Source organism: Tenrec ecaudatus, chromosome 14, assembly GCF_050624435.1.
Source record: "Tenrec ecaudatus isolate mTenEca1 chromosome 14, mTenEca1.hap1, whole genome shotgun sequence".
Lineage (NCBI taxonomy): Eukaryota > Metazoa > Chordata > Mammalia > Afrosoricida > Tenrecidae > Tenrec > Tenrec ecaudatus.
Window position 1 is genome coordinate 31,603,653 of NC_134543.1, and position 25,699 is coordinate 31,629,351.

General features: G+C 53.7%; 1 protein-coding gene across 2 annotated transcripts; it reads right to left on the minus strand.

Moving 5' to 3' along the window:
• Positions 1 to 2,277: 2,277 nt before the first annotated feature.
• On the minus strand, positions 2,278 to 25,036 carry DCAF4 (DDB1 and CUL4 associated factor 4). 2 transcript variants are annotated; one of them, XM_075530825.1, is made up of 14 exons: positions 24,909 to 25,036; positions 23,445 to 23,544; positions 19,529 to 19,629; positions 17,059 to 17,210; positions 15,557 to 15,639; positions 14,282 to 14,384; positions 13,173 to 13,316; positions 11,585 to 11,634; positions 8,436 to 8,515; positions 7,219 to 7,320; positions 6,980 to 7,077; positions 6,081 to 6,254; positions 5,652 to 5,766; positions 2,278 to 3,819 (listed from the first exon to the last, which is right to left on the minus strand). In XM_075530825.1, the coding sequence occupies exons 2-14, from the start codon at positions 23,534 to 23,536 to the stop codon at positions 3,626 to 3,628; spliced, it is 1,488 nt and encodes a 495-aa protein (XP_075386940.1). In that variant the 5' UTR covers positions 23,537 to 23,544; positions 24,909 to 25,036; the 3' UTR covers positions 2,278 to 3,625. The 2 variants fall into 2 exon arrangements, with proteins under 2 accessions (XP_075386940.1, XP_075386939.1); XM_075530824.1 differs by lacking the exon at positions 24,909 to 25,036 and adding an exon at positions 23,777 to 23,964.
• Between the last annotated feature and the right edge of the window lie 663 nt (positions 25,037 to 25,699).

A 25,699-nucleotide genomic window follows, 5' to 3' on the forward strand; every position in this document is an offset into this window, starting at 1 on the left:
CTGCCGGCTCTCTCTTCTCACCCCCAGCAATAAACCTGTTCTGACTGCCCTTCCTCCTCCTTGGTGGGAAGTGGCCATGCGGCGTTCAGACACATTTCCAGGGTGATGCTAACATACCTGCAAAGATCTTGGCACTTGGTATCAAGGACTTTTTTTTTTTGTGGGGGGAGGGGACGACCTAACCAAGTGTCACAAAATCGTTGTCCTGTGGGGCTGTTTTCATCGCCCAGTGACAAGGCCTTTCCCTACTTTTAGGTCAAGAGCGGCCCTGGTGGTGTGGTGAGCGTAGGGCTGTGATCGCAAGGTCAGCGGTTTGAAACTACCAACCCACTATGCAGAAGACAGACAGGCAGGACTTTCTACGCTAGGAGAGAGTTCATCTCAGAAACTCACGGGGGCAGTCTGACCCTCCGAGAGGGTTGCTGTGAGTTGACATCTACTCGGCGGCAAGGAGCTCGGTGTTTTGTTTGGTTCGGTCAAGAGTAGGCCCCAGACCAGTGTGGTGAGAGCGGAGGGTTCTACTAGTCCCCATGAGGCACTGGCGCTCCCCGCTTTCCATCACTGACCTGTTCCTCAGAGCCCCCCAGAGCAGGCGTGGGGCCGGGTGGGAGCAGCAGCTGAGTTAGCGGTGCCGTCCGTCAGCCGTCACAGTGGACCTCGGGCTCTCCCTGAGGTGGCCACCAAGTCGCAGTCTGTGATCAGAGGCCTTTCTCACAGGACAGACGAGGCACTGCTCCCAGTTTTTAATTTCTCAATTTAAACTACATACTGCTGATGACCTACTTTTTTACTCTCTCGAGCTCCACTTGTCACTAGTTTTGCTGATAAAAGTATTCACGTATCATGATCACACTGCTTTTAAGATGAGCTGTGTCTATATCACCACCATCAGTCCAGTGCTTCCTCCCCCACACCCCTCTTCATCTTCCTCCCATGCCCCTCACTGCCACCTCACTCGGGCTCGCTCTCACACGCCCTTTCACTCTTGCCTCTGAGGCGAGGGGCCGGGGAGGAAGCTTGGGGAGAAGAGGTGCATGGTGGTGGCCCGCATCTGACACGGGCATAGCTCTGGTGCAGCGTGTGGGTCTCCCTGGAGGCATCACATTCATTTGCTTCCTTTCTTGGGCTGCACACAGCTGCACCCCGCTGTACACCAAGCCCCCTACGGGTGGGGGGGGACCCAGGCTGCGCAGAGCACCTCACGCCACTCTGCCTACACACCCTGGCTGGAGCCATTTTCTCAGCCCAACTACTGGGTAAGTGACCATCACATCAGGAGGCAGATTAAGACTGGACTCCAGGAACTCTGGGTCTCCCCTTTCCACCAGGAGCAACCTCCCATCCGACGTGGAACAGCACCAGCTAGTGCCCTGTGCTTACACGGGAGTGTGCAAGCACGCCCCGAGGGCTTGCACACTGGCTTAAGGCTGGCTTGGTCAACCCCTCCAGTGGAGAGTGCCTGTCTCATTTCCCTGAGAGGCCAGCATGGAAGGTGACAGAGAACCTGGCGTCTCCTAAGCAAGGGGACCCAGTGGGACCCTCACCACACCCTAGGCTCAGCTCTGCTTGCCTGGCTTATTTGGGAACTGAGGGAACCGCTGGGTAGGTGCCTGGTGTGTGCCAGGGCTGTGTCAGCTGTGGGAGACAGAAACAGCGGTGGTTCAGCTTGCTGGGGGGCGGGGGGTAGCCCAGGGTTCCCTGGCTGGCTTGAGGAGGAGCCTCCTCCCTTCTCCTCCGGCAGGGGTTGTGGACTGCACGTCCAGCGGTACGTGTGAAACCACAGGACCTCCAGTGGTCCCATGCTAGACTGCTGGCTCTAAGGCTGGTGGGAGCCCAGCCCTGTGGATCCACGGGAGAAAGACCTGGCAGCCTGTGGACTGTGCAGCCACGTTTGTGCTCTCCATGTCAGAACTACCCACAAACTGGACTACAGTGTGTTTAAAACTGACAAGGACGTGTGACAACCAGCTACGAGTCTGCAGGGATGAATTGGAGGGGGTGGGGGAGGGGCTTGAGAGCTGTCCTGCTAGGTCAAGGAGCACAGCCACGGGGAGGGGGGCCAGAGGACTCTACCCCCCTCACCCCCACAAAACTGTCCCATTGCCTGAACCTGCCTAGCAGCCAAGGCCAAGGAGTCAACCCAATCACTGATGAGGGCCATTGGAGCTGGGCTCAGTGTGGCCCAAGATCCCAGGAGACTTCCTCCAACTGGTTTGCTGCTAGATGCAGCTCAAGCATCACATTCTCCTGAATCATGAACAAGAGCCACACACCACAGCATGGTTCTAGTTTATTGTTTGACAGAAAAAAGCAGGATCATTCAGCATTGCATGTGAATGTCTCAAAAATGGTTTCCCTTAGGTTACAAAAAAATCAATGCAATTTTCTTTCAGACGCAACAACTCACTGCCATTGAGTCAACTGACTCACAGCGACCCTACAAGACAGGGTGGCACTGCCCCTGTTGAGTTTCTGAGATAACTCAAGAGAGTAGAAAGTTCGCAAGGTCCACCTTTCTCCTTCAGAGCCGCTGGTGGTTTGGAATTGCTTGGGGATCACAGCCCAACACGTAACCACTGTGCCACCAGGGCTCCTAGGCCCTTGAATCTGAAGTTCCCAGAAAGCACTGTAATAAGAACAGATGTTTTGGAAAGTGCTTCACCAAAGGCCTGTTTGAAACCTGCTAGCAAGGCCAGGAGTTGGAATGTAGCAGCTACTGCTTGGGAGAAAGATGAGGCTTTCTGCCCCTGTAAAGAGAGCCTCAGAACCCACAGGGGCAGCTCTACTTTTTCCCGTGAGGTGGCTAGAAGTTGGAATTGGCACAACGGCAGCGAGCTGATTACTTAGAAAAGATTAATCTGTCTTCCAAGAATGCCCAACACAATACTAGGAGGAGAATCCCAGGGGGTTCTGCAACCCAGAGTGAACTGGTTCTGGAAGGCCAAGCTCACGGACTCCAAACTCCAGCCTGAACTCTGCAGAGTTCCTGTTCCACAGACACAGGCCAGGGCTGTCTTCCTGGGTCGAACCTCCAGCCTGAACTCTGCAGAGTTCCTGTTCCACAGACACAGGCCAGGGCTGTCTTCCCGGTGGAACCTCCAGCCTGAACTCTGCAGAGTTCCTGTTCCACAGACACAGGCCAGGGCTGTGTTCCCGGGTCGAACCTCCAGCCTGAACTCTGCAGAGTTCCTGTTCCACAGACACAGGCCAGGGCTGTCTTCCCGGTGGAACCTCCAGCCTGAACTCTGCAGAGTTCCTGTTCCACAGACACAGGCCAGGGCTGTCTTCCCGGAGGAACCTAATGAACGCGGTGCAGCCAGTCTCAGAGCTAGGCTTCTCAAAAGTAACTTTAGTGAAACAAGAGGCAAATAGCTACTCTCCTCCAAAGTCTTTTTGTTGGGAGTTGAAATAGGTACCTTTTATGAAAAGGACTTTGACTCTCTGAGCCCTTAATTACTGTAGCTAACTGAAGAACACAGCGCCTGCCTGCCTCCCTCCCTCCCTCCTACAGCTCGCTGTGTGGTCGGAGGTGCACACGGGGTGCCTGCTTCAAAGGCCTGGGCTAGAAACAAGTGGAACGGATGCTGGTCACCTTCCACAGCCAACCCCATGCAGTCTCTTGGATTCAGTTGTAGCAGAAACAGTAGAGGTCCTGTCGGACAGCCATCAGCAGCCCAGGCCCTCCCCGGGAGCCCCCAAGCCGAGAGGAGAAGGCCACGCTGGGGATGTCCTCCTTGGAGGTAGGGTAAGGGGAGGGGATGGTCCTGAGCAGCTGGGCGTCCCGGAGGCTCCAGATTCTCGTGTAGCAGTCCTGGCCCACTAAGCAAGCAAGAGAGAGGATGTGGCAGGTCAGCGACAGCGCACAGAAACACTTGTGGGTAATGCGTGGTTTCCCAGGATACCTAAGACCTGCCAATGGTTTTATGGGCACCAGACTAACAACCCCTGTGTAGAAGTGATTACTACTGATAAGCCATTCTTAAAATCATGAGTTGCCTGGTTCCCTACAGCAGGAGTCGGCAAACGAGACGGCTAATCCTGTCCCTCACAACTGAAAAATTAGTTGAGAGTCATGTATGTTTTACAAACAAATCACAGTGAGTAATATCCTTTAAACCTTCTTCCATTTTGAGTCCCATGTACTTACTTAAAGAGCCCCACATGGTTCAAGAGACGCCCTGCCCTGCAACCACAGCCAGTCACAGGGTTCATAAGGGGTAAGGCACACTGGCCAGGTGCGACACCTCAGCTGGTTCAGCAGTCGTCCTGGCCAACAAGGGTTCTGCATCTCTTGGTACCAAGGGCTCATCAGGAGAGCTCAGCTCACCTGGTTCAGATCATAGGGGTGGATTCCCAGAAGTCATGATAGCAAGTGTGGTTCAGTTCACGAGCCCAGTTAGTTTGCAGGGCATACCTCTCTGAGGACTGACACCTACACTTCTGGTGACGGTAGGCCAGGCACATGATGGGCAAGGGGGCTTCAAAACATTTGTGGGAAAATCCCGTTATCTTAATTCCACTTTTCCGGAATCATTTTGAAAGTCCTTGGCATGTGGCTGGAGCCCCCCAGAAGGTAAGAGAACAGACCTAGGGTATTGACGGATGTTCACCTTCGTGATTCTGACCCCGAGTGGCTCCCAGGCCACTGACAGCGAAGGAGGCAATAACAAGGGCGCCTGCAGGTGCGGGTCTGAGAGGGCTGCTGCAGCTGGCCGCCCTGCACTGGCCTCAAGCCTTAGCTCTTCTCTATGACCCAGCACTCAGACGTGCCACTCAAAGGCTTCATGGAGGTAAGTGCACCTGGTGGCGGAGTGGTAACTCATTTGGTTTCAATCTGCAAGGTCAGCAGTTTGAAAACATCAGCCACCCCCCTGGAAAAAGACGGGGCTTTCTACTCCTGCCAGAGTGATGGTCTGGGAAATGGCACAAGGGGCAATTCTACCCTGTCCTGTAGAGGCGCTATGAGTCAGCACTGACTCTATGGCAGTGTGTCTGGTTTGGCTGTGATGGGAGTATTGCAAAGCATAACCCTAACTCATGGTTCCCCTCAGTTAAAAACACTGGTCTTCTGGGATACCAGAAGAGGTAACCGTCTGGAAGCACATTCTGCCATCGACGTGAACTCCCTGCAAGAAGGCTGAGTGGCTGGCATGCTCCATTCCTGCTTACAGGCGTGGATCTGAGGAACCAGCAGTGCTTTATAATGCATTTACATTTCTTTCCTCAGCATCGTCTGGTGGAAATGGGAGTAGACAAAGAGGAAGCTCAAGGTTTTAGCCAAGACATCTGTGGGATAAGGGGCCGCAGTGAACGTTGACCTAGGAAACTGAAACCCCAAACCCAGGTCCCCTGCCTCCTAGGTCTTATTTCATCCAACAAGGGGCCTGTTTCTGCTGACGGGGGTGGGGGGGTGGGGGGGAGGGGGGAGGAGGGACGACGACACGAAGGGCTGACTGGTGGGTGTTTAAGCTTTGTTCCCTAGTGTCCAGTCCATTGTCCTCCTTGTACCCTGTCCCCAACTGTGCACACTCCCTTTTGCTCCGTCCTAATTTTTACGCAGCAAGTGTCTTTTCCTTGGGGGCACCTGCTATGTAAGGTGCCGGGGTCACTCGGGGCAGTGTTGGTTGGGATGGCATTTCCTCCCCAGTTACCTGCCATCAGCAGGCCTTCTTCCTCGTGCACGTGCAGGGGCAGCTGGGCATACTCGTTCACATGGCCTTCAAACTGCCTTAAACATTTGGTGGTCCTCAGGTCCCACAGCTTGATCTGGGGGAGACACACACCAGTGGTTAGGGAGGGCCCAGCTGGTGTGCAGAGAAGGCTAGCCAGGGAGGGCCAGCTGCTCCTCGGAAATCTCTTCAGGTTGGGAAGATCTCGCCCGCAAGCGCCTGGGCCCTGAAGCCCGCAACCCGCGAACCCTCTCTTCCTTTCTGCCAGAGCTCAGGTTGGTGGAAAGCATGGAAGCTTCCTCTGTCTCCAGATACCTCTCTGCCTGGTGTCTTGGTGCAAAGGTCCCATCTGAGTAGCCTCTTGTACCAGGCCGCAGTCCCGATTCCAGCACCCCCTGCCCCCCCGCCTACCTTGCCAGCCATATCTGATGCTATGAGGCACTGTTCTTGCTGGAGGATTTGCATGGAAGTCACTGCCGAGTCATGGGCCATGCTCAGGGTCTTCCAGCCCTTGCCCCGGCTTTGAGAACGCAGGTCAATGGCAAAGATCTCCCCGGAGCGGCAGCCATTAAACAGCAAGGGGGCCTGTGGAAGGAGGGACTGCTTGGTGCCTGGTTCTGACTACTGCTGTCCATGGACACATGCATGCGTCCTCACCTTCCCTAGCCTAGCGCTGCAGAGAGTGCAGGCGGAGATGGGCTTGTCAAGGTTTGGGTGTCGACAGTCGGAAGGGCAGATGAGTCCCCAGGATAGGATACTAGCCCCTTTGTCTCCCCAGGTCCTGGGAGCTGACCCGTTGGCAGCTTGGGCTGAATTCTCAAGCCTAACCAACCACGGGCACCTCGTGCCCTCCATGGCCCTTTGTGAGAGGCCGGTTGATGAAAAGGGAGGAGGGCTCCAGAGAGAGGAAAAGCGACAGACACTGGGACAAACTGCCAGCCGACTGACTCCTTCCTGCACAAAGACGGTCTCCATGTTTTGAAAGAAGGCTAACATTTTCTGCTTTGACGCATGGGCTTGTAAAAGTGGAACCCAACAGCTGTGAGTAAATAGTACGTGCCAGCACGGGGACCCAAGTTTGGGCATTCTGCCCCATTACGGGTTCAGCAGGCTAGTCCGGGGTGTAAGAATTGCTAAAAGTTCATTTACACAGGAAGGTGCTCCAAACCCAGCGTGGCCCCTGGCCTCATCAGACAAAGCTGCCCACTCATCTCTCCCGGCCCCTGGGCTCCCCTGTAAAGGGAAGGGCGGCAAGCTACCCTACAGCGGGCTCGTTTCTACTTAGCCTTCCCACTCCACAGCCAACCCACCAGGACAGCAAACTGCTGGGCCAGGACGTCACTGCAGGTCCTGAATAACTGCCGGTGTCCCGTCACCACGTTGGTCAGCAGGACCTGCCGAGACAGGCCTGAGGGAGACAGAGGTGAGCCAGCGAGGCCAGTGGTCCTCGCAGGCTGGGGGTGGGGGGTGCGGGACTGCAGGCTGGTGGGGCTTGAGGTCCTTGAGCACCTTCCTCTGGGGGCCCGGGGAGGTGGCCACGCTCGCTCACCTGTGCTGAAGCAGTTATTTGCTTGGACGTTCAGGGACCACGCACAGGACCAGGCACTGGGGATCCGGAAGCTGCAGAGCATGTCAGGCTGGTCTGCAGTTGCTAAAGTGCATAGAGAAGGTGCCTTGGGGCTGCGCTGATAGTCAGGAGCACCTCCCTCCAGGCCGCCAGGCTTGGGAAACCCCACAAGCCTCTGTGGAGAAGAGTCTACAACTTGGCTCCACTCTGGGTTTTGTGATGGTGCGAGATCAGCCCCGGGCGCCTGACTCAAAGTGGGCATCTAAGTGGGAACCCCAGGCACTTCCTGACTCACGTGAGAACATGACGGGCACTAACTGTGTCAGGGTGGTGTGGTGGTGAAAATAAAGGCTCTTTGAGTCCAGTTCTATCTACTAGTCACACCTCAGCAAATAAGTAAATATATAAACTTTTAAAAATGATGTACATAATACTTAAAAATCCTACAGTTTAATGGATGATCACAAAATATAGCTACATTAAGAAATAGAGTATTCCAGGACCCCTGCTCTTGGGCCCTCCCCATTACGAACCCTGCCCCAACCCAAAGGCTCTCTCTGCCTCCTAACACTGCAGCGCTGGGTTTTGGAAGGCACCTGCTGACCTTGACTCTGCCTTAGTTTCCTCCTTTGAAAAAAGGTAACCACAGTCTCTCTTGCCCCGAGTGGGTGGTAAGACAAACTGCAGGCACTGGCTAAGTGTGGCATGCCTCAATAACATGAAGTGATGGCGTCCACTCAGGGCAGAGAGGCGCAGGGCGGGGGTTCATGCAGGCTAACCGGAAGCCCGACTCCCTAGTCTGAATTCTCTAGAAGACTGCAGACCCCACATGCTGCTAGCAAGGAGAAGTCCTTTGGCCAGACAGAATGCAGGTGCCCTTGAGGTGTCTGGCCCTCAGTCTCATTTTCTGAACGCCCCCACAACAGGCAGTCCAGCCAATGTTTTGCTCACTCACGTTTTGATCTCAACACCCGGTAACTCTGCTCTGGCTGCTCAAAGGGCCCACTGGGGGTATCCCCCTTCTAGTGGGAATCCTGGGCTGGACTCCTAGGTCCTCGCCCAGACACCTCTACAGAAGTCCCCATGCAGCGAAGCCCAGCCTGGGCTCCGCCGGTCTGTAGTGCCCGCGTTCCTCTCCAGTCACCCACGACGCCCACGCGTGTAGGCTGCTGGCTGCCCTGGCTTGGAGGGTCTTGTACCTGGCTGGCTGTGGGAGAAGAGCGATGCCGGCAGCAGAGTGGCGCAGCCCGGAGTCTTGGCGATTCCCCGGCGGCACAGCCTGGGCAACATGTCAAGGGCAGTAAGACACAGCTGCTCCTCTGGGAGGGAGAAGGGAGGCTGGGCCTGGGTCTCTTCAGAGGACAACCCTGGCACCGTTGGGCGGACGCACAGCCACCAGCAGGCTTACCACATGCGCACACCCGGACCCTTGGCTTCGGAGGCTTTTTAAAAGGGAAAGCTGGTATCCAGCGTGGGAAAGCACCCCTACCCCGCCCCCCACCACCCAGTGCCCCTGATCCAACTCTCTGCTCTCTCACCCAGAGAAAACCACTACTCAGAAATGGGGTGTCCTCTAGGCCATGCAAAACACAGGACACATATTTCTCATCAACAATAGAAAGGACAGTGCCTGTTTGTCGCGCACGCGCACACGCACACACACACAGAGTGGCATCCACCTAATCGTCTAGACCAGTGGTGCTCCACCTTCCCAATGCTGCGACCCTTTCATACAGTTCATGTTGTGGTGACCCCCTAACCATAACATTTTTTTTCGTTGCTACTTCGTAACTGTCATTTTGCTACTGTTATGAATCGGGTAACCCCTGGGAAAGGGTTGTGCGACTCCCAAAGGGGTCATGACACAGGTTGAGGACCACTGCGGTAGGGCATTGGCTCCCAAACTTATCTGGCCTGCCACCCCCTTTACAGGGTGGGGGAAGGGCTCCGTGCGCCCCCTGGTCACTCAAAACGTGTGCCCTACCACCCGTGATCCAGGATAAAGCAGCTGCCGCTATTGCCGGCAGTTGTCGCCCAATCGGGTCCGACCCACACACAGAAACACTGCCCGGGCCAGCGCCCTCATCACAGCTGTCCCTGGGCTGCAGCCCCTTCTTGAAGTCGGGGTGTCAATTGTCTCCTGAGGTTTGTCCTCACTTTCACTGCCCCTCTACTTTCCCCAGCATGCCATCCTTCCCGGACAGGGCTGGGCTCTTCTGACGAGCCCAAAGCGTGGACACTTGTTTTTGCCGCCCTCCGGGATTATCTGTCTCAGCCCAAGGTGGGTGGGCAGCGTTGTCCACTTTGGGAAGCTTCTCTAAAGGGGGTCTCTACCCTCATCTCACCATGGACACAGCTGCCTCGTTGCCTCTGTGGACGCCTTCCATCACAATTCATGCCTCCCTCGCCACTCCTGCTGTGGTCCTTCAAGTTCTCATCAAGGCTCGTGGGCTGTCCCGGCAGCCTCCTGCCAGGGGCCCTTCCCTTGCCAGGCCCCGGCAGCCCACATCTCGAGGCGCATCCCTGAGGAATTAACCCTGCCGAGTGCCCTTAGACTCCCTGCCTGTCCCTCCTCCCCGTGCTAGCCACCCTTCTTGGTACCGTGGTGTGGGACGGATGACCTGTTGGTCTGCTAGTCTCCACCCCTGCACAGGACCTGTACACGCTGAATAGATGTTGGCGAATTGACTGCACATAGACCTCCCTGGAAAATGCCAAAGCCTGACCAGCCATGGTGGAGAAATCAGATCTGTCACACTGCCTTGGGTGGTAAGCAGCATCCATGTGCAGCTCATGTCCTTTCTAAATCCACCTCTTCTGTCTCCATATTTGGAGGACGAGGGTCTGAGGAGAAAGTCCGTGCCCAGTGTACTGTTGGTTTCTGTGACCGAGACTCAGGTCATAACCTCACTGTGCTCATGGGGCCAACTCCCTGGCCCCAGTCCCTCCAGGCCCGGGCTAAGCCGGCAGGCAGGAAGAGCGAACAGGACGGACTCAGTATAACCTCCCACCGCTCTTGGGTGGGGTGGGGTGTGCAGAGTATCCCTTGCTCTGAAGAAGCCATTTCTGTAAAGGGCGACAATTCTGTGAATTTTTGCAGACCCCATCGGTGCACGGAGGTCGGAAGATGACGAAATGACCACCAGAGGGCAAGGTGACTCAGCTACACCAGAAGACTCATGGCCCAGTAGATGGGCTTTACCCTCTCCTGAAGAAAACATGAGAACACAACATACCATTTCACTCTCGGAGCATCCAAAAGGAGTGAGGATTCTCGCTTCTCTCCTCAGGTCAGACCATCCCAGTAACGGGTAGCCCCATTCCCACAGACACCTGGGCAACAAAAGCCACATGCGATTTTGAATTGACAGCATCCACAGAGTTTTGTGTGCGGCCTCTGTGCAATACAGACCAGGTCTCCAGCGATCCTCTGGAACCCAGCCCTGGGAAACGGCTTCAGCCCCGCTGTCAGTGGCTGTGGAGGCCCAGGGTGAATGCAGCATGCTCAGACTCTGCCCAGTGCTCACCTCCCGGTCACTCCTGGCCCACCACTGCGGTCCGGTCAAGCCGGCCCCAAGCAACAACTCCTGAAGGGGTCGGTATTTGCAGTGTGGACACCTGCTTCTGGACCCCATTCACTAAGGGAAAGGAGCCCGGGGCAGCACCGGGCTTCGATTTGATGTTGGGTCAAGCGGTATCTCTGAAGCGTAGGATGGACAGTTGTCCTCTGCAATTGTTCAGGGTCCCCACGGCTCTCGGGGGGGTGGGGAGGGAAAGCTCCGGCCATCCTGACCCTGCAGTGCAACTAGCAAGAGTCCTTGGCTGCTCTCTGTCAAAGGTGGCCCCATACCTCTGTCCAATCTCCTCTGGTCCCTGCCCTCAGACTTCTGTAGGAAGGTTCCCGCACCCCTCAGGGCCACTACTGCGACTCGCGGCTCTTCTGGTTCTGCCTTGGCAGGACCTGTGGCTCCTTCCCATGGTCATGCTCCTTTCTGCCTTAGGCCTTAGCTGACACACCCTCACTCCGGCCTGGTGACCCGAGATGGAGCCATAAGACACAGTGGTAAGGTGGGTGGGCTTAGGGGCAGAGTTCCTAGGTTCTGATCTTGGAACACAGTGCCTGCCCACAGACAGTAACGCCACTCCTAGGAAAACGGCCTCTGTGGGACCTGACTGCTATCCCGGGGTTGCTGCCCTTTCTGAGAGAGTGAGCCGTGTGTGCCCAGCGGTTCAGTCACATTCTGGCACTTAACCCGTGCCAGCTCCCACCGTGCCACACACCCCCCAATGCCCATGTCTGTATCACGATGTGCCCGCTCACCAGCTTTCTTCGCTCACCAAAGGATACAGAATGTGGGAATCCAGGTGGTTTAGTGAGGCCCAGCACACACAGTTCACCTGGGGAGGAAGGACACAGTTAAAACAAAGCTTTTTTTTTTTTAAGGTGATTTAACCATGGCAGGGGCGGGGGGGTGGGTGGGGGGGTGGGAAGGTGTAAAGCAGAGCAGGGCCAGGGGAAATGTTCTAAAATTGATTATGGTAATGATTTTACAATTCTTTTATTGAATTGTATGATATGTTGATAAAATTTAATTAAAAAGGTGCCAATAACAATGTAATTAAAAAAATCTTCTGGTGCCATAGTTGTGGATTGAATTGTGTGCCCCCAAAATATGTGTCAGCCTGGCTAGGCCAAGGTCTTGATAGGACTTAACCGTCCCCGGTTTTGTGGCCTGAGGTGATTCTCCCATGTAAATCCTCACCTCTGATCGTACTGAGGCAGGATTCGAGACAGCTGTGTTAATGAGGCAGAATTAGGCTGTACTTTGAGTCGATCTCTTGATATATAGAAGGGACTAAACAAGCAGAGATCAGAGCGACCCCCTATAGTCAAGAAATAAGAGGCAGAAGCAGGGTGTATCCTCTGGACTCAGGGTCCCTGGGCAGAGCAACTGAGAGACCTAGGGAAAAACTGGTAAGAATGACCTTCTCAGAGCCGAAAGCAAGAAAACCACCCCTGGTAGCTAGCACCCTGAATTTGGGCTTTCCGCCTCCTAGAACTGTTAGAGCACCTTTCTGTTCTTATAATAGCAGCACCAGAACACTGTGGCAGGTGTGAAACCCAAACCAAACTGGCTGCCATCGAGTGGCTTCTGACTTAGCCGACAGAGTAGAACTGCCGCCTCTGTGGGAGTCTGTCTCCCCACAGGAGCTCTTCTCACAAATGGACTGGGGGCTTCCCCGCCCTGCCACCCTAGTCCTGGAGGAACGAGAGAGCAAGTAACTCCCAGGCCTCCTCAGCATGGGGCCCAGAGTGAGATGCAACCCAGAGCGTGGGCTGGGGGTGGGGAGCTGAATTCTCTTACAATGAAAATTCTTCTGCATCTTCAGGAGAAGATGAGCGTATTGTTCTTCACCCCAAACCATCTTCAACCTGTAGCTCCTGTCCTGACTCAACAAAGCCAGGGGTGCAGTCATCACCCCATTGCAATTCACAGGGGCTCCCTGGGCGGTGAGCGCCTTATACAAGTATTTATGTAGACACCCCCCAGCCAGCTGCAGTGCCTGTCACAGTCTGGCTGGCTGAGGCATTCTTCTGGAGGTCAGAGAAAGACTCGAGTGTCCAGGCTGACCGCATCCCGGAACCTGGCACGGGGTCATTTGGACCAACCTGTGATCATTCTCGAGGGAAGGGTCCAGGGGCACTGCTCCAAGACAAGCAATTCCTGAAGCTCTTACTCTCCCATGATGGGTTTCCAGGAAATCGAAACCAATCTGGCCCCTGGGGAAGCGTGGAGGCCACACCTGGCCTTCTTCCCACAGCTTTCTCCTCTCCTCTGCGTTTGGGTCCCCACTTCTTGACCTGTAGTGTACGTGGACCCCACAGCAGAGTGGGCTGCCGGGCTGAAGAGGCAGGGGTGTGGGGGGGAGTGTACCTTGCGGTTGGTGAAGTACAGGTTTTCATACATCCTCACGGTGAGGGATGGGATTTGCAGACAGCTGAGATTGATGATGCTGTACTTGGAGCCGCCAGCCTTGATGTCAATGACTGTGAAGACTCGGTCTCTGTTGGTACTGGCCTGAAGGAGCAGAGGGGAGAGCAGGGGACCTTGCGGGCTGAGCCAGGCAGGCGGCCTAAGACCCTGCGAGCCAGTGCCCATCTCTCCTGTCCTGTGTGTTCCACACATGTTCCCCATGGGGCTTGTCGCTGAAGGATGGTGGAAGACAGCCCAACATACCCGCACCCCCCAGTCCACTCTAAACCAAGCCACTCCCTGCCTGGTCTAACAAGTTAGACAAGAACTGCAGTGAGGGGGCCTGACCCGGGAGTTGGCAGATTTCCGTGACCCAGAACCTGGTCGGGAAGAGTCCAGATGCCCATTCGGATGACTGAGGGGTGGTCACGTGCCCCCACCCCGGGTTCTGAGTCACGAGGAGAGGCCTAGCTCCTTTTGATTACAGGAGATCCTCCAGCCCTCTGCCAGCACTGACTGGGCCGCCTGGCTCATGGAGATGGCTGCTGGATCCCCACTTGCGAGAACACAGAGGCACAGGAAGACTTGCTCCCTGCACATGAAGCAATAAGGTGTGCTACCAGGGCGGGCCCAGGGCTGGACAAGGGGCTGCAAGCCCTGCTTCTTGGGCTGTGGCTCTGAGGGCGCCGTGGGGCTTCAGCTCATTCCTGCCTCCGTGGGCAAGGGAGCCTTCCCAGCTCAGTACCCCACACACTTGAGGAAAACATACTCGGAGATGGGCCTTGGCCAGTGGGTGGTGGGGCCAGGCCTCTAATATAAAGTGGTATCAAGTGGGGACCCCAACAGTGGTCACAGCACAGCCCGCTCTACCAGCTCACTTATCTGCCCCCAGGCCAGCAGCAGGGGCCTGTTAAAACTATAAAACTAAGACGGTGCCACCTGCTTTCATGGCATTTGGTGCCTGCCTACAAATCCTGGCTTGACAAAAGTGAACACAGACCAGACCCGCCAGGCCGTGTGGGCATGGCCACCGTGGCTCGTTGCAGCCACAGTCCCTCCCTCCTACTCACCAGGATGAGGTTGAACTGGTCGCTTGCCAAAGCAGAGGGGTCTGAGCTCTGAACGTGGACCTTCCCCTTCTGCATGCAGCTCACTCGCAGCTCATGGGCTAGACTGCAGGGGGAGACAGGAGACAGAGAGGCCAGGGGCATGGACCCCATGTCAGGAGATATCCATGGAGAAGATGCAGTGGTGGGAAAGGGTAGAATCAAAGGCCACCTCTCCTAGTTGGCTGTCTCCATACTCCCTTCCAGCAACAGAATGAAGACTATACCACTTAATCTGAGTTTGAGCTTTACCATATACGTCTTGGGAAAATGAAAACAAAGAAATCGGTGACTTGGTCACAGAACTGAAGAGATGGAACTAGAAGGGGTGGGGCTTTGCATCACCTGGGACCACTCTCGCTCGTGCGATGAATGAAGCGTGTGAGAGAAATCAGACACATGCTAAAGGACCCTGACTAATGAGAAAAGCCATGGGCTGCAGCTGCCCCCGATTGCCCCACCCCTCTTCCGGCTGACAGCTCCCTCGGCAGGTTTCTGGGTGAAGGACCAGCAGTGCATTTCCCTCTCGGGAGGGAGACCGAAGGGCACCGTGTCCTGAGCAGCATCCTCTGTGTGGCCTGAAGGGGCACTGCTCCTTCTCATCCACCTCACCCTCGGCTCTTCGCTGCCGCCAATATGTCAGGGGTGGGGGTGGGGGCGCAGAACACGGGCTGGCTGCTGTCAGACATGGGAGCCAAGCAGACCCAGCTAGCTGCACCTGGGGCCAGCCACCCCTCTCTTCTGAACCTGTTTCCTTTTCCAGAAATTGGTGGGAAATACCAACCGATCTCAACATGTTCGTCAGCGTAATGGCAGAGATGCCAAGGACTTCGCTATTAACATTTGGTGTACACACACACACACACACACACACGTCTATGTAAAGTCCCATTTGGGGAGGGGAAGGGCAGTCCCTCAGAATGGGGAGGGGAGGAGGTTACCCCCTCGTGGGAGCTGGAGGGCTGTCTACGAAACCCAGGTGGACTATGAGTAACAGAGTTAGCAGTGTGTGTGGTCGGCTTCCCATCTCCCTGGCCTCCTGCTGAAGTCTGCCTCCCTCACCCCACGAGGAAAGGCTTGCTCTCCGGTCAATTCAAGCAGCAGGAGCGAGTGGCAGCCCCTCATGTGTGAAGCACCCTCACGGGACAGACTTGGTCAATCCCGGTGGCCTCCTGACCCAAGGAACTAAGAAACAGCGGCAGGGGAGGAGGAGGAGGAACACACAGAGAGCTATCTTACCGGGAATAAGTGGGGTCCTTGAGGAAGCCCAGCTGTCGTTTACGTAGCAAGGACAACGCGTTACATCCCACTCTGGCTACTTTCTGATTGAAAAGCAGAAACAAACAAACTCAGTGAAGATCTACTTATATCATGGGATAAGGGAGAAGGTTTCCATTAGCTCTCTGGATGCAGTGAGGAAACTGGTGCTAGGCTGACAGAAATTACATGCATAAAAAAACCCTGGTCAACCCTGGTCTCACCCCTCCCGCCTGTCTGCTCTGCACTAGGAACCGCTCTCCTGCCACCTTGCCTCAGCTCCTAAAATGCACACCCGTGCCACCTTCGCCTCCACCTGGTCGGGAGCACCGCCTAGCTGCCGAGCCAACCACTGCCTGCACGGGTGCAGAGTCATCGACAGGTGAGCGCTTCAGCAGGTGGATGGCCCCACGCTGCCTGTTCTCACGGATCCCTTCTCGCAGCTACCAAGCCAGCCCCATGCAAGGGGCACTGACACAGCCGACATGTGCCCGGGGCCGGGGCTGCCAAAGTTGGCATGGCGGGCGCTGGAGCTGGGGTTGGGGCTGTGTTCGGGAGCCTCATCGTCAGTTGTGCCAGGAGCCCTTTTCTGAAGCAGCAGTTCCTCTATGCCAGCCACTCTGGGCGCTGCCCTCTTGGCGGCCACAGGGCTTGTCTGTCTGTTGGTGCCCTTCCTCATCCTCTTTGCCACGTGAAGGGGCCCTCTCCGCCCTCGCTCTCTGTGCCATGGCGTCTTGCCTGCCCTTTACACTCCTTTCCCTGTGCCTCCCCAGTTGGTTACCCAACACACTGGAAAAGAAGTGGCTCTGAGACGGTTCTTAGACAGTGTGGGTGTCTCCCCCGGCAGCCTGGGAAAAGTAATCGGCTCAGAGTATGACAGAGGTTAGACACATAAATACTGTCATTAATAAGAAACAAAATCAGATGATCTCTTGGACATGAAGTATATGAGAGTCAGGGAGTCTACTCCACACACCTTTGACAAAATTCCCTCACCCTGACCCCAGCCCCAGGCACCGTTTCTCCATGGGAGCTGGCCTGGGAAAGGGCTCTCGGGTCTCCATCATGTTTGTTCTCTTCCCTATGCTGATCCCAGCAGGCTTTCTGTTCACTGCCCTAGAGCCACACAATGCCCTCACACCTCAACCTGTCTCACAGACTGTCCGTGGGACGCTGAAGAGACCCAGGAGGCCCTCACATCCAAGCCGTACCTCTGGAAATTATACCTTACTGCTTCCCACGCTTCCCCCAGGAAAGGACAAAATGTTGGAGCTACAGATGAAGCTCAGGAAACCCCCACCGAAGTGGGTGGAGGGGACTCCTTGCTTGTTCCTATGGCCTCCACCAGGGTTCCACCAGGGAACATTCTGGCGGCTCTACCAGGAGCCACATGCCCTTGAGCGCACGGTGCCCTAAGTGCACCAGCGGCGGGACTGTTGGCAGGAGGGGAGGGGGCAGCACGGCCCCGGGAGCGTGGTCCCAACCTTCTGCTTGTCCTCTTCCATGAGCTGCTGCCTCCTCTTCTCCATCTCCTTTTGCTGGATGCTCTCCATCGTGAGCGGGTTGCAGTTGTTATGGCCCGGGAGCAAACGAAAGTAGCGCTTCTTGTCGGGGTCAAAGTAAAACCCAGGCAGCTCTTTGGTCAACAGAAATAAAAATTCACGTCAGGAGAAAAGTGTGAGGAAAACACCAGAAAGACCCTGAGTGAGGAGCCTGGCTGGCTGGCCCATAACCCACCCCCTTCCCACCAGCTGCCTGTCCTTTCTGAAGAGGAGGAAGGTTGGGGTCATCCATGACCATCCTGGATCACAGGACGCCTTGGTGGCATAAGGGGTCATGCACTGTGTTGCTAACCACAAGGTCGGTAGTTTGAAACCACCAGCCTCTCAGAGGAAGAGATGATGCATTCTACCCGTGAAGAGTAACAGATAAACAAGCGGCCATCGAACTGAGAAGCAACAAAGCCCACATGGAAGAAGCACACCTGCCTGTGTGATCATGGAGTGTCAATGGGATCAGGTATCAGACATCAAAGACCCAGAACAAAAAATCATATCATTGTGAATGGGGGGAGTGCAGAGTGGAGACCCAAAGTCCATCTGTAGACAAGTGGACATCCCTTACAGAAGGGTCTCAGGGAGGAGACGAGCCACTTGGGGTACAGTATAGCACCAATGAAACATACAATTTTCCTCTAGTTCTTTAATGCTTCCCCCAACCCCACTATCATGACCCCAATTCTACCCTACAAATCTGGCTAGACCAGCGCGTGTACACAGGTACAGATACAAGCTGGAAACACAGAGAATCCAGGACAGATAAACCCCTCAGGACCAATAATTTGAGTAGTGATACCAGGAGGGGAAAGGGAAAGGGAAGGTAGGGGGAGAAAGGGGGAACCAATCACAATGATCTACTTATAACCCCCTCCCTGGAGGGCGGACAACAGAAAAGTGGATGAAGGGAGACATTGGTCAGTGTAAGACATGAAAAAATAGTAATTCATAAATTATCAAGGGCTCATGAGGGAGGGGGAAAAAATGAAGGGTTGATACCAAGGGTTCAAGTAGAAAGAAAATGTTTTGAAAATGTTGATGGCCTAGCCAGACTTGCAAGGTAGAATTGGAATCATGATAGTGGGACAGGGGTGGGGGTGGGGGTGTGGGGAAGCATTTAGGAACTAGAGGAAAGTTGTATTTTTCATGGTTGCTACATAGCACCCTGACTGGCTCGTTTCCTCTCTGAGACCCTTCTGTAAGGCGATCTCCAGTGGCCTACAAATGGGCTTTGGGTCTCCACTGTGCACTCCCCCACTCATTCACTATAGTAAGATTTTTTGTTCTGATGATGCCTGATACCTGCTTCCTTCGACACCTTGTGAATCTCACTGGCTGTTGTGCTTCTTCCATGTGGGCTTTGTTGCTTCTGAGCTAGATGGCCATTTGTTTACCTTCAAGCCTTTAAGACCCCAGATGCTATATCTTTTGATAGCCGGGCACCATCAGCTTTCTTCACCACATTTGCTTATGCACCCGCTTTGTCTTCAGTGATTATATCATGGAGGTGAGCACACAATATGATTTTTTGTTCTTTGCAAGTCTGGCTAGACCAGAGGATGTACACTGGTACAGACAGGAACTGGAAACACAGGGAATCTAGAACAGAGGATCCCTTCAGGACCAGTAGTGAATGGCAATACTGGGAGGATAGAGGGAGAGTGGGTTGGAAAGGGGGAACCGATTATAAGGATCTATATGTGACCTCCTCCCTGGGGGATGGACAACAGAAAAGTGGGTGAAGGGAGATGTCGGACAGGGCAAGATATGACAAAATAATAATTTATAAATTATAAAGGGTTCAAGAGAGAGGGAGGAGTGGGGAGGGAGGGGAAAAATGAGGACCTGATGCCAGGGGCTTAAGTGGAGAGCAAATGTTTTGAGAATGATGAGGGCAATGAATGTACAAATGTGCTTTACACAATTGATATATGAATGGATTGTGATGAGTTGTATGAGCCCCTCCCTAATTAAAAAAAAGGAATATGTTGATGGAAACAAATGTATTAATGTTCTTGACATAATGGGTGGATGTATGGATTATGATTGGAGTTATAGGAGCCCCCAATAAAATGATTTAAAAAAAAGTGTTATAGTGAAGGGCTCCCACGGCTGCAGGTCTACCCTGCTCTACAGGGTCACTATGGGTTGGGATCGCCGCCATGGCAGTTGAGTTTGAGCTGCTTTTTGGAAATCCTGGGCTAAATCCAACCCTGGGGAAACACCCCCAGCCCTTTCCTTTAGCGTCTCAAGTTGCTCCTGCAAGGTCTTCCAAGCCACACATGAAGTGGATCCAGACAGAGGCAAAGCCATACCGAGATACCCCAACAAGTACTGCAGTGAGAGCAGACAGAGCCAGGTGACAAGGCGGGTGGTTCCAAGCAGCACGCGGCATTACCTGGCACAGAGGAATTTCCAGCTGTGTTGGAAGAGGTTGACGGGGACTCGTCATCCCTGGGGCCAGAATCCTGTGGGCTTTGTGGTATCCCCTCATTAAGCCTGTGGACACACACAGTCATGGTAAGTTTAGCAAGGGACTCGAGTTCCTAGTCATGCCCTTGGAAGGCTCCTCTCTTCATTGAGAGTTCACCTACTGTAAATATAGCGAAGTCAGGGAAGGGTCTGAACCTCGTGTTTTCTATTATGCTAGGAGAACATTGTGCTGTTTGGTGACAATGAGATCGTTCCAATTCACAGTGACCTTGTGTACAGCAGACTGAAACACTGCCCGGTCCTGCCCCAACCTCACGATCCCTGGGACGTTTTGATTCTACTGGTGCAGTCACTGGGTCAGTCCATCTTGCTGAGGGTCTTCTCTTTGTCGCTGACCCTCAACTTTCCCAACCATGATGTCCTTCTCCAGGGACTAGTCCCTCCTGATAACATGTCCTAAGGAGCATTCTGGCTGTGCATCCTCCAAGACGAAGCTGTTTGATCTCTTGGAAGTCCATGATATATTCAGTATTCTTCACCAACACCACAATTCAGACATCAAGTCTTCTTTGGCCTGCCTTATTCGTTGTCTACTTTTTGCATACATATGATGACGTAGTTGAAAATACCGTGGTTTAGGTCAAGAGCCTCTTAATTCTAAAAGTGACATCTTTGCTTTTTACATTTTAAAGACATCTTTTGCAACAGATTTGCCAAATAAAATATGTCATTTGGTTTTTTGCTTGTTGGTTTCACGAGTGTTGATTGTGGATCCAAGTAGAACAAAATCCTTGACAACTTAAAACACTTCTCCATGTATCAGGATACTGCTTACTGGTCCAGTTGAGAGGAGTTTTGTTTTACGTTGAAGTGTAACCCATCCCGAAGACCATAGTTTTTGATGATCTTCATCAGTAAGTGCGTCCAAGTCTTCTTCGCGTTCGGTAAGCAGGGCTGTGTCATGTGCACATAGCAAGTTGTTCACGAGTCTTTCTCCGATCCTGATGCCACATTCTCCTTACAGTCCAGGTGCTCGCATACTTGCTCAGCATACAGTTTGAAGAAATGTGGTGAAAGGTTGCAACCGTGACACATGCTTTTCTGGTTTTAAAGCGCAGTGTCCCCACATTCTATTCAAACAACTTCCTTTGGTTGTGCACAGGCTCTGCATGAGCACCACTAAATGTTCTGGAATTCCTGTTCTTCAACAATATTCCGCATAATTTGTTATGATCCACACAGATGAATGCCTTTGGATAATCCAAACAGGTACACATCTTTCTGGAATTCTCTGCTTTCCGTCAATGTTCATCTGATACCAGCAATCATCTCCCTAGTTCCACATCCTTTTTTGAATCCGGCTTAAATGCCTGGCAGTTCCCTGGCAAGGTACCACTGCGACCATCTTTAAACTACCTTCAACAACAAACACTTACATGCGATATTAATGATATTGCTTAACTTCTGCACTTCGCTGGATGCTCTTTCTTTGGAAGGGACACAAGTACGGATCTCTTCTAGTCAGTAGGTCGGATAGTCATCTTCCAAATTTATGACCAGAGAGGAATGAACGCTGCCTGTTGCATTGGTTCATTGAAGAGATCTCAATTGGTAATCCATCAATCCCTGGAATCTTGTTTTCACCAGTGCCCTCAGTGAAACTTCTTCCTTCAGCATCATCTCTACTGAATGTACAACACAGTAATTTCCTCTCATCGCCATACACGGCAGCCTTTTAATGAGATCTTTGGAATTTTCCAGGTGAAATGAGACCAGAAACTTTGTCAATGAGATTTTGCCAGCAAGGTTCACTTGCTAGCTAACAGCGGTCAAAAAACCAGAGAAATGTCATTCTTTGTTTGATTCAGCAGCACACAATAGTGTAATTACTTCGCTACTCTACCTTACAGATGGAGAAACTGGGGTTCAGGGAATGGAGGCAAAGAGCTCAGGAATACTGGGAGGGAGAGCTAAGGTTAAAACACTCGATTTGCCAAGTCAAGTGGCTTCTTTGGCAATTACAGAACGTACAGTATGGTGGTAAAGCCAAAGATCTGTCAGATGAACGCAAGCACACACGCCAACAGTAAGAGCAGGTGGAAGGAGCAAGAGCCCTTCTGCATCCTTCTAGAAACACTAATGTGGTGCACCACTGCAGGGGACATTTCCTCCCCGTGCTTCCTGATGCAGCTGCTCTGTGACCACCAGCAGGAGACCCGCGTCGTGTCATCATAGACGTCTGTGCTCCTAGTCCGAGGACTGCTCCTCCATTCTTTCCACGGGCTCTCTTCAGGCCGAGCTGGCCTCTTGCCGAGGGCTCGGATTTGGCTACACCGTGTAGTCTGGTGGGGAGGCCTGGACTGAAAGGCCACCCATGGTGCTCCTTACCAAAGAGACCAATGTTCGGCGCTGTTCTGATCTTTTTACAATGTGGAGCACGTGTGGAGACTGGCCTCCATTTCAACAGATTCTCTCTCTTGTCTGCACGTACTCAGACCAACTGTGCACGGAGGTCCTACTCATTGCCAGGCTAACTGCTGAGGGTTTCCGTGCATTATGGCTGACTTACACTGCTGCTGGTCTAACCTTGTTTTGTACTGAAAGAGGGATTCAGAGGGACGAAGCAGCTTGCCCAAATGCACAAAGGAAAGGCAGCATGGTAAAACTCCAGACTTCCAAATTGCACGGCCCGGATTCCTTCCACTACCTGCTTTTTGTTACTGTTTGGGCTCATCTGTTATAAGAGAAGCATCTTGTTCTTTGACAGCTGCCCTGACTCCACAACTAGCCATATGTCCATTTGAAAAGGAGGTCTGGGGTGAAGAGCTTTGAAACCAGTATGTGTCTGCTTCGGTGAGTGGGCAGCTTGTGAAGTAAGAGTTGTGCCAAGACTTCCACGGCTGAGGATCACACGAGCAGGCTTACACGAAAAAGAGATGTCTTCTCCCGTGTGAGTGTGTGCAGATAGGGTGGATCTTGTTTTCTGAGAATATGTTGTGTTTTCTTCATGCAAAAAAATAAGTGGGCGATGGGAAAAGCAAATGGCCCCACCACACCCAGGGACACATGATCAACAGCAAATTCTAGATCTTGAATTCCTCTGGGATGTGATTACAAAGGAGGATACTGGGGGTTCCCTTGGTAATAGATAAGGCTTTCTGTCTTAACCTGGGTGATGGGTACCCGTTTACTATGTTATTCTAAAACACTTTTAAATGTATGCTAGATAATATATTACATACACACGTCCTTTGGTTTGTTTGGTTTTTTTTTTCTTCAATAGTTCATCAGCTTTCATAGGTCTTGCATTTTCAGGGACATCTGATAATAGATCATTACATTCATCTTAAAGAAGTGAAGTTGTTTTCGTAAGGAAAATACTATTCTTTCTTCCAGAGAGGTTCACGCTGAGCCATCATTTGAAGCAGCCCACGCGTACTTTTGAAAGTAGATTAAAGTTGTATTACACAGAGAGACATGCACAGTGTGCTTATTTATTTTTTTAGCCTTTTCCAGGACTTGGGCTGAATGAATGAATGAATGGAGATTTCCAGGAAGCAAGTTGCTCTGGCTGAAACTACAGGGAAGAAAAAGTCCACCAAATGGAGCAACTTGGACCCTCTGGCTAGTGCTGTGTTCAGAAATAATGGTCAGTCTGAGAGGAAAGAACAATGTGACCATGTCTCCTCGCCACTGGTCAGCAGCGATGGCCCTACCTAGGAGCAGGTGGGGACGCCGTCTCCTCAGCCTACCTCAGCATCCAGAGCGGCACTTTGGCTAGAGCCCCCCAGTGATTTGTGTGCACTTTACTGTGTGAGGAGTAATACGCTGCACAACCCTAAGACGTCAGGGGCCCGAACTGGTGCCCAGTGAGTACTTGCCTCTCGCTGGGGCCGTGCTCCCTCCGCCCTGGGCTCTGCGGGTGGCTCCTCCGCCCACATCTTCTCCTGCTCCTCCAGCTGCCCTTATACATTGCTGCTCCTAAAAGAGAAAGCAAGCTCACACACGCACACGCTTGTGGGCATGCTTACGTATGCGTGTGGGCTTCTTCATGGCTCCTTCATGCTCACCGCTTGGCAAGAGTGTGGCCTCACCTGGGTTATCACCCAAGCTTCCAGACAAACCTTAACTGGTAAAGGGCTGTCCCCCAGGAAAGGAGATACTGGCAAAACCCATCACCGTTTCCGGAACCACCTCACAGTTGACGCCTCACCTGCTAACGGTTGATTCCGTGGGCACTGGGAACTGTCAGGCAACTAACTGTGAGCCAGACACGAACTCCCTTACGTGTGGTTCTTCCCTACCAATCACACCAGAAAACACATTTACTTGTTCTCAATGGACAAAATGTCATTTTCCCAATTAGTTGATGATAGCTGCATTTTCTTCACATAGTGTCAGGACTGACAAAAACAAAAATGGAAGAAAGCAGTTAAGCATCGAGTTGGACTTGTTAACCTGCTTTAGGAAGAAATAGGTAAGGAGCGACTAGCTCCTGAACGGAAGAGCCCTCCTGTGCTCTTTTGGAAACAAGGAATGAGATGGAAATATCCCTAAATGACACTGATAAAGAGGGAAACCCTAAGCGAGATGCATGGACTCACTGGCTGCAACCTCGGCCCTAACACAGCAGGGCCTGAGGTAGGGGGCGGGGTTGGGAAGTGACTTGTTCTCTTGCCGGCAAGGTTGGTCGCTGGGAGTGGGAACCCACCAGAAGGCACCTAACAGCCCAGGAGACCAAGCTTCCTAGACTTGGCGAGCACGAGGGACGGAGGGGGGGGAGGGGGAGAAGCTGCCTGCTTTGCCAATACACAATTCCAGAGTGGGGATGGTTCAAGGCAGGGCGCCACGCTTCCCACATTTGGATTACCTTTGGCAAGTGACAAACCTCAGTACGCCTGTTTGTGCAACTGACCCAGACACTACTGCCCGTGCTTCCGTAACGACTGGGAGGTGGGAACAGTCCCAGCACCTGGCAAGTCGGCAACACGCAGCGGGCTGTTATGCAGCCCTCACGGGCGGTGGGGGTGCTATCACAACCTAAACTTGAACACCCTCCCCCCACCCGGAGGTCGGTGGGGCCTCCAGCATAAGGCTTTGGGAAAACGCTGCTCCCTTGTGTGACCGACTGCAGGGCCACGCGCTGCACGCCCCAGAACGCCAGCGTAAGGCGAGCCGCAGCCCCGGGCCCCACCCCGCCCCTGTCAGGTCGGCGGCCACGTGCTTGGCCCCACCCGGTCTGTTTTCCAGGCCTTCCGCCTCCGCCCTCGACCCGCCCGAGCTCTGGAGGGCGCAGCCGCCGCCCCCGCCGACGCTGAAGTGCACCCCAGCCCGCAGCGACCTACCTGATTCGAGGGTCACTCAGGACACCCCTCCCGCCCAGCTCCGCGAGGATAAAAGTGAGGTGCGGAGGGGACGCGCAACCCCGGAGGCGTAGCGTCGGCCACTTGGGCGTGCCCGTTCTTGTATTCTAGCAGCCGATAGGGCCACGGCGGGAGCCGCTTCTTTCTCATTGGGCACAGTTTCTGTCGGTCAACCGTAATAGAGTCGTTTTCACAGGGGCGGGGCGTGGGAGTTCAGGAACGGCGAGTCGGCGGCGCGTCCCAGCCGTGCGGTCTGGGGGCGTGGCCGAGCCGTGCGGTCTGGGGGCGTGGCCTAACCGGGCGGTCTTGGGGCGTGGCCGAGCCCGAGCCCGAATCCGAATCCGAATCCGAGCCCGAACCCGAACCCGAACCCGAGCGGGAGGCTACGACGCGAGCCGACTGACGGAGAAAGAAGGATCTGCCCGGGGCTCCTCCTCTGACCGCCCCGGGCAAGTCCTCTCTCCTCCTGGGGCCCTTGCCTTCAAGACAGACTTGAGGACAGAGGAAGATTGTCTTGGAGGAAGAGCCGAGGAGGCTTTGAAGCGTGTAGCGCCGTCCTTGACGTCTGGGAGGACCCCTGGCGGTGTAAAGGGTGCCACGTAGGCTGCTGCTAGCTAACCCAACCATCAGCAGTTTGATCCTACCCCTTGCTCCGTGCGGGGAAATAGAGGCTTTTTGCTCCTATAAAGATTGACAGTCTCAGAAACCAAAAGGAGCACTCTCCTCTGCCGTAGAGGGTCACTCTGAGTCGGAATTGACTTTATGGCAGTGAG

Bases quoted from the DNA above. Each gene is read 5' to 3' on its own strand.
- DCAF4 (XM_075530825.1), bottom strand. From the start codon at position 23,536: ATGTATAAGGGCAGCTGGAGGAGCAGGAGAAGATGTGGGCGGAGGAGC. The intron at 11,635-13,172 runs GTACACTCCCCC...CTTCCTCCCCAG, and splicing joins TGTACTTCACCAACCGCAAG to GTGAACTGTGTGTGCTGGGC. The intron at 5,767-6,080 runs GTAGGCGGGGGG...TGTCTCCCCCAG, and splicing joins CATCAGATATGGCTGGCAAG to ATCAAGCTGTGGGACCTGAG.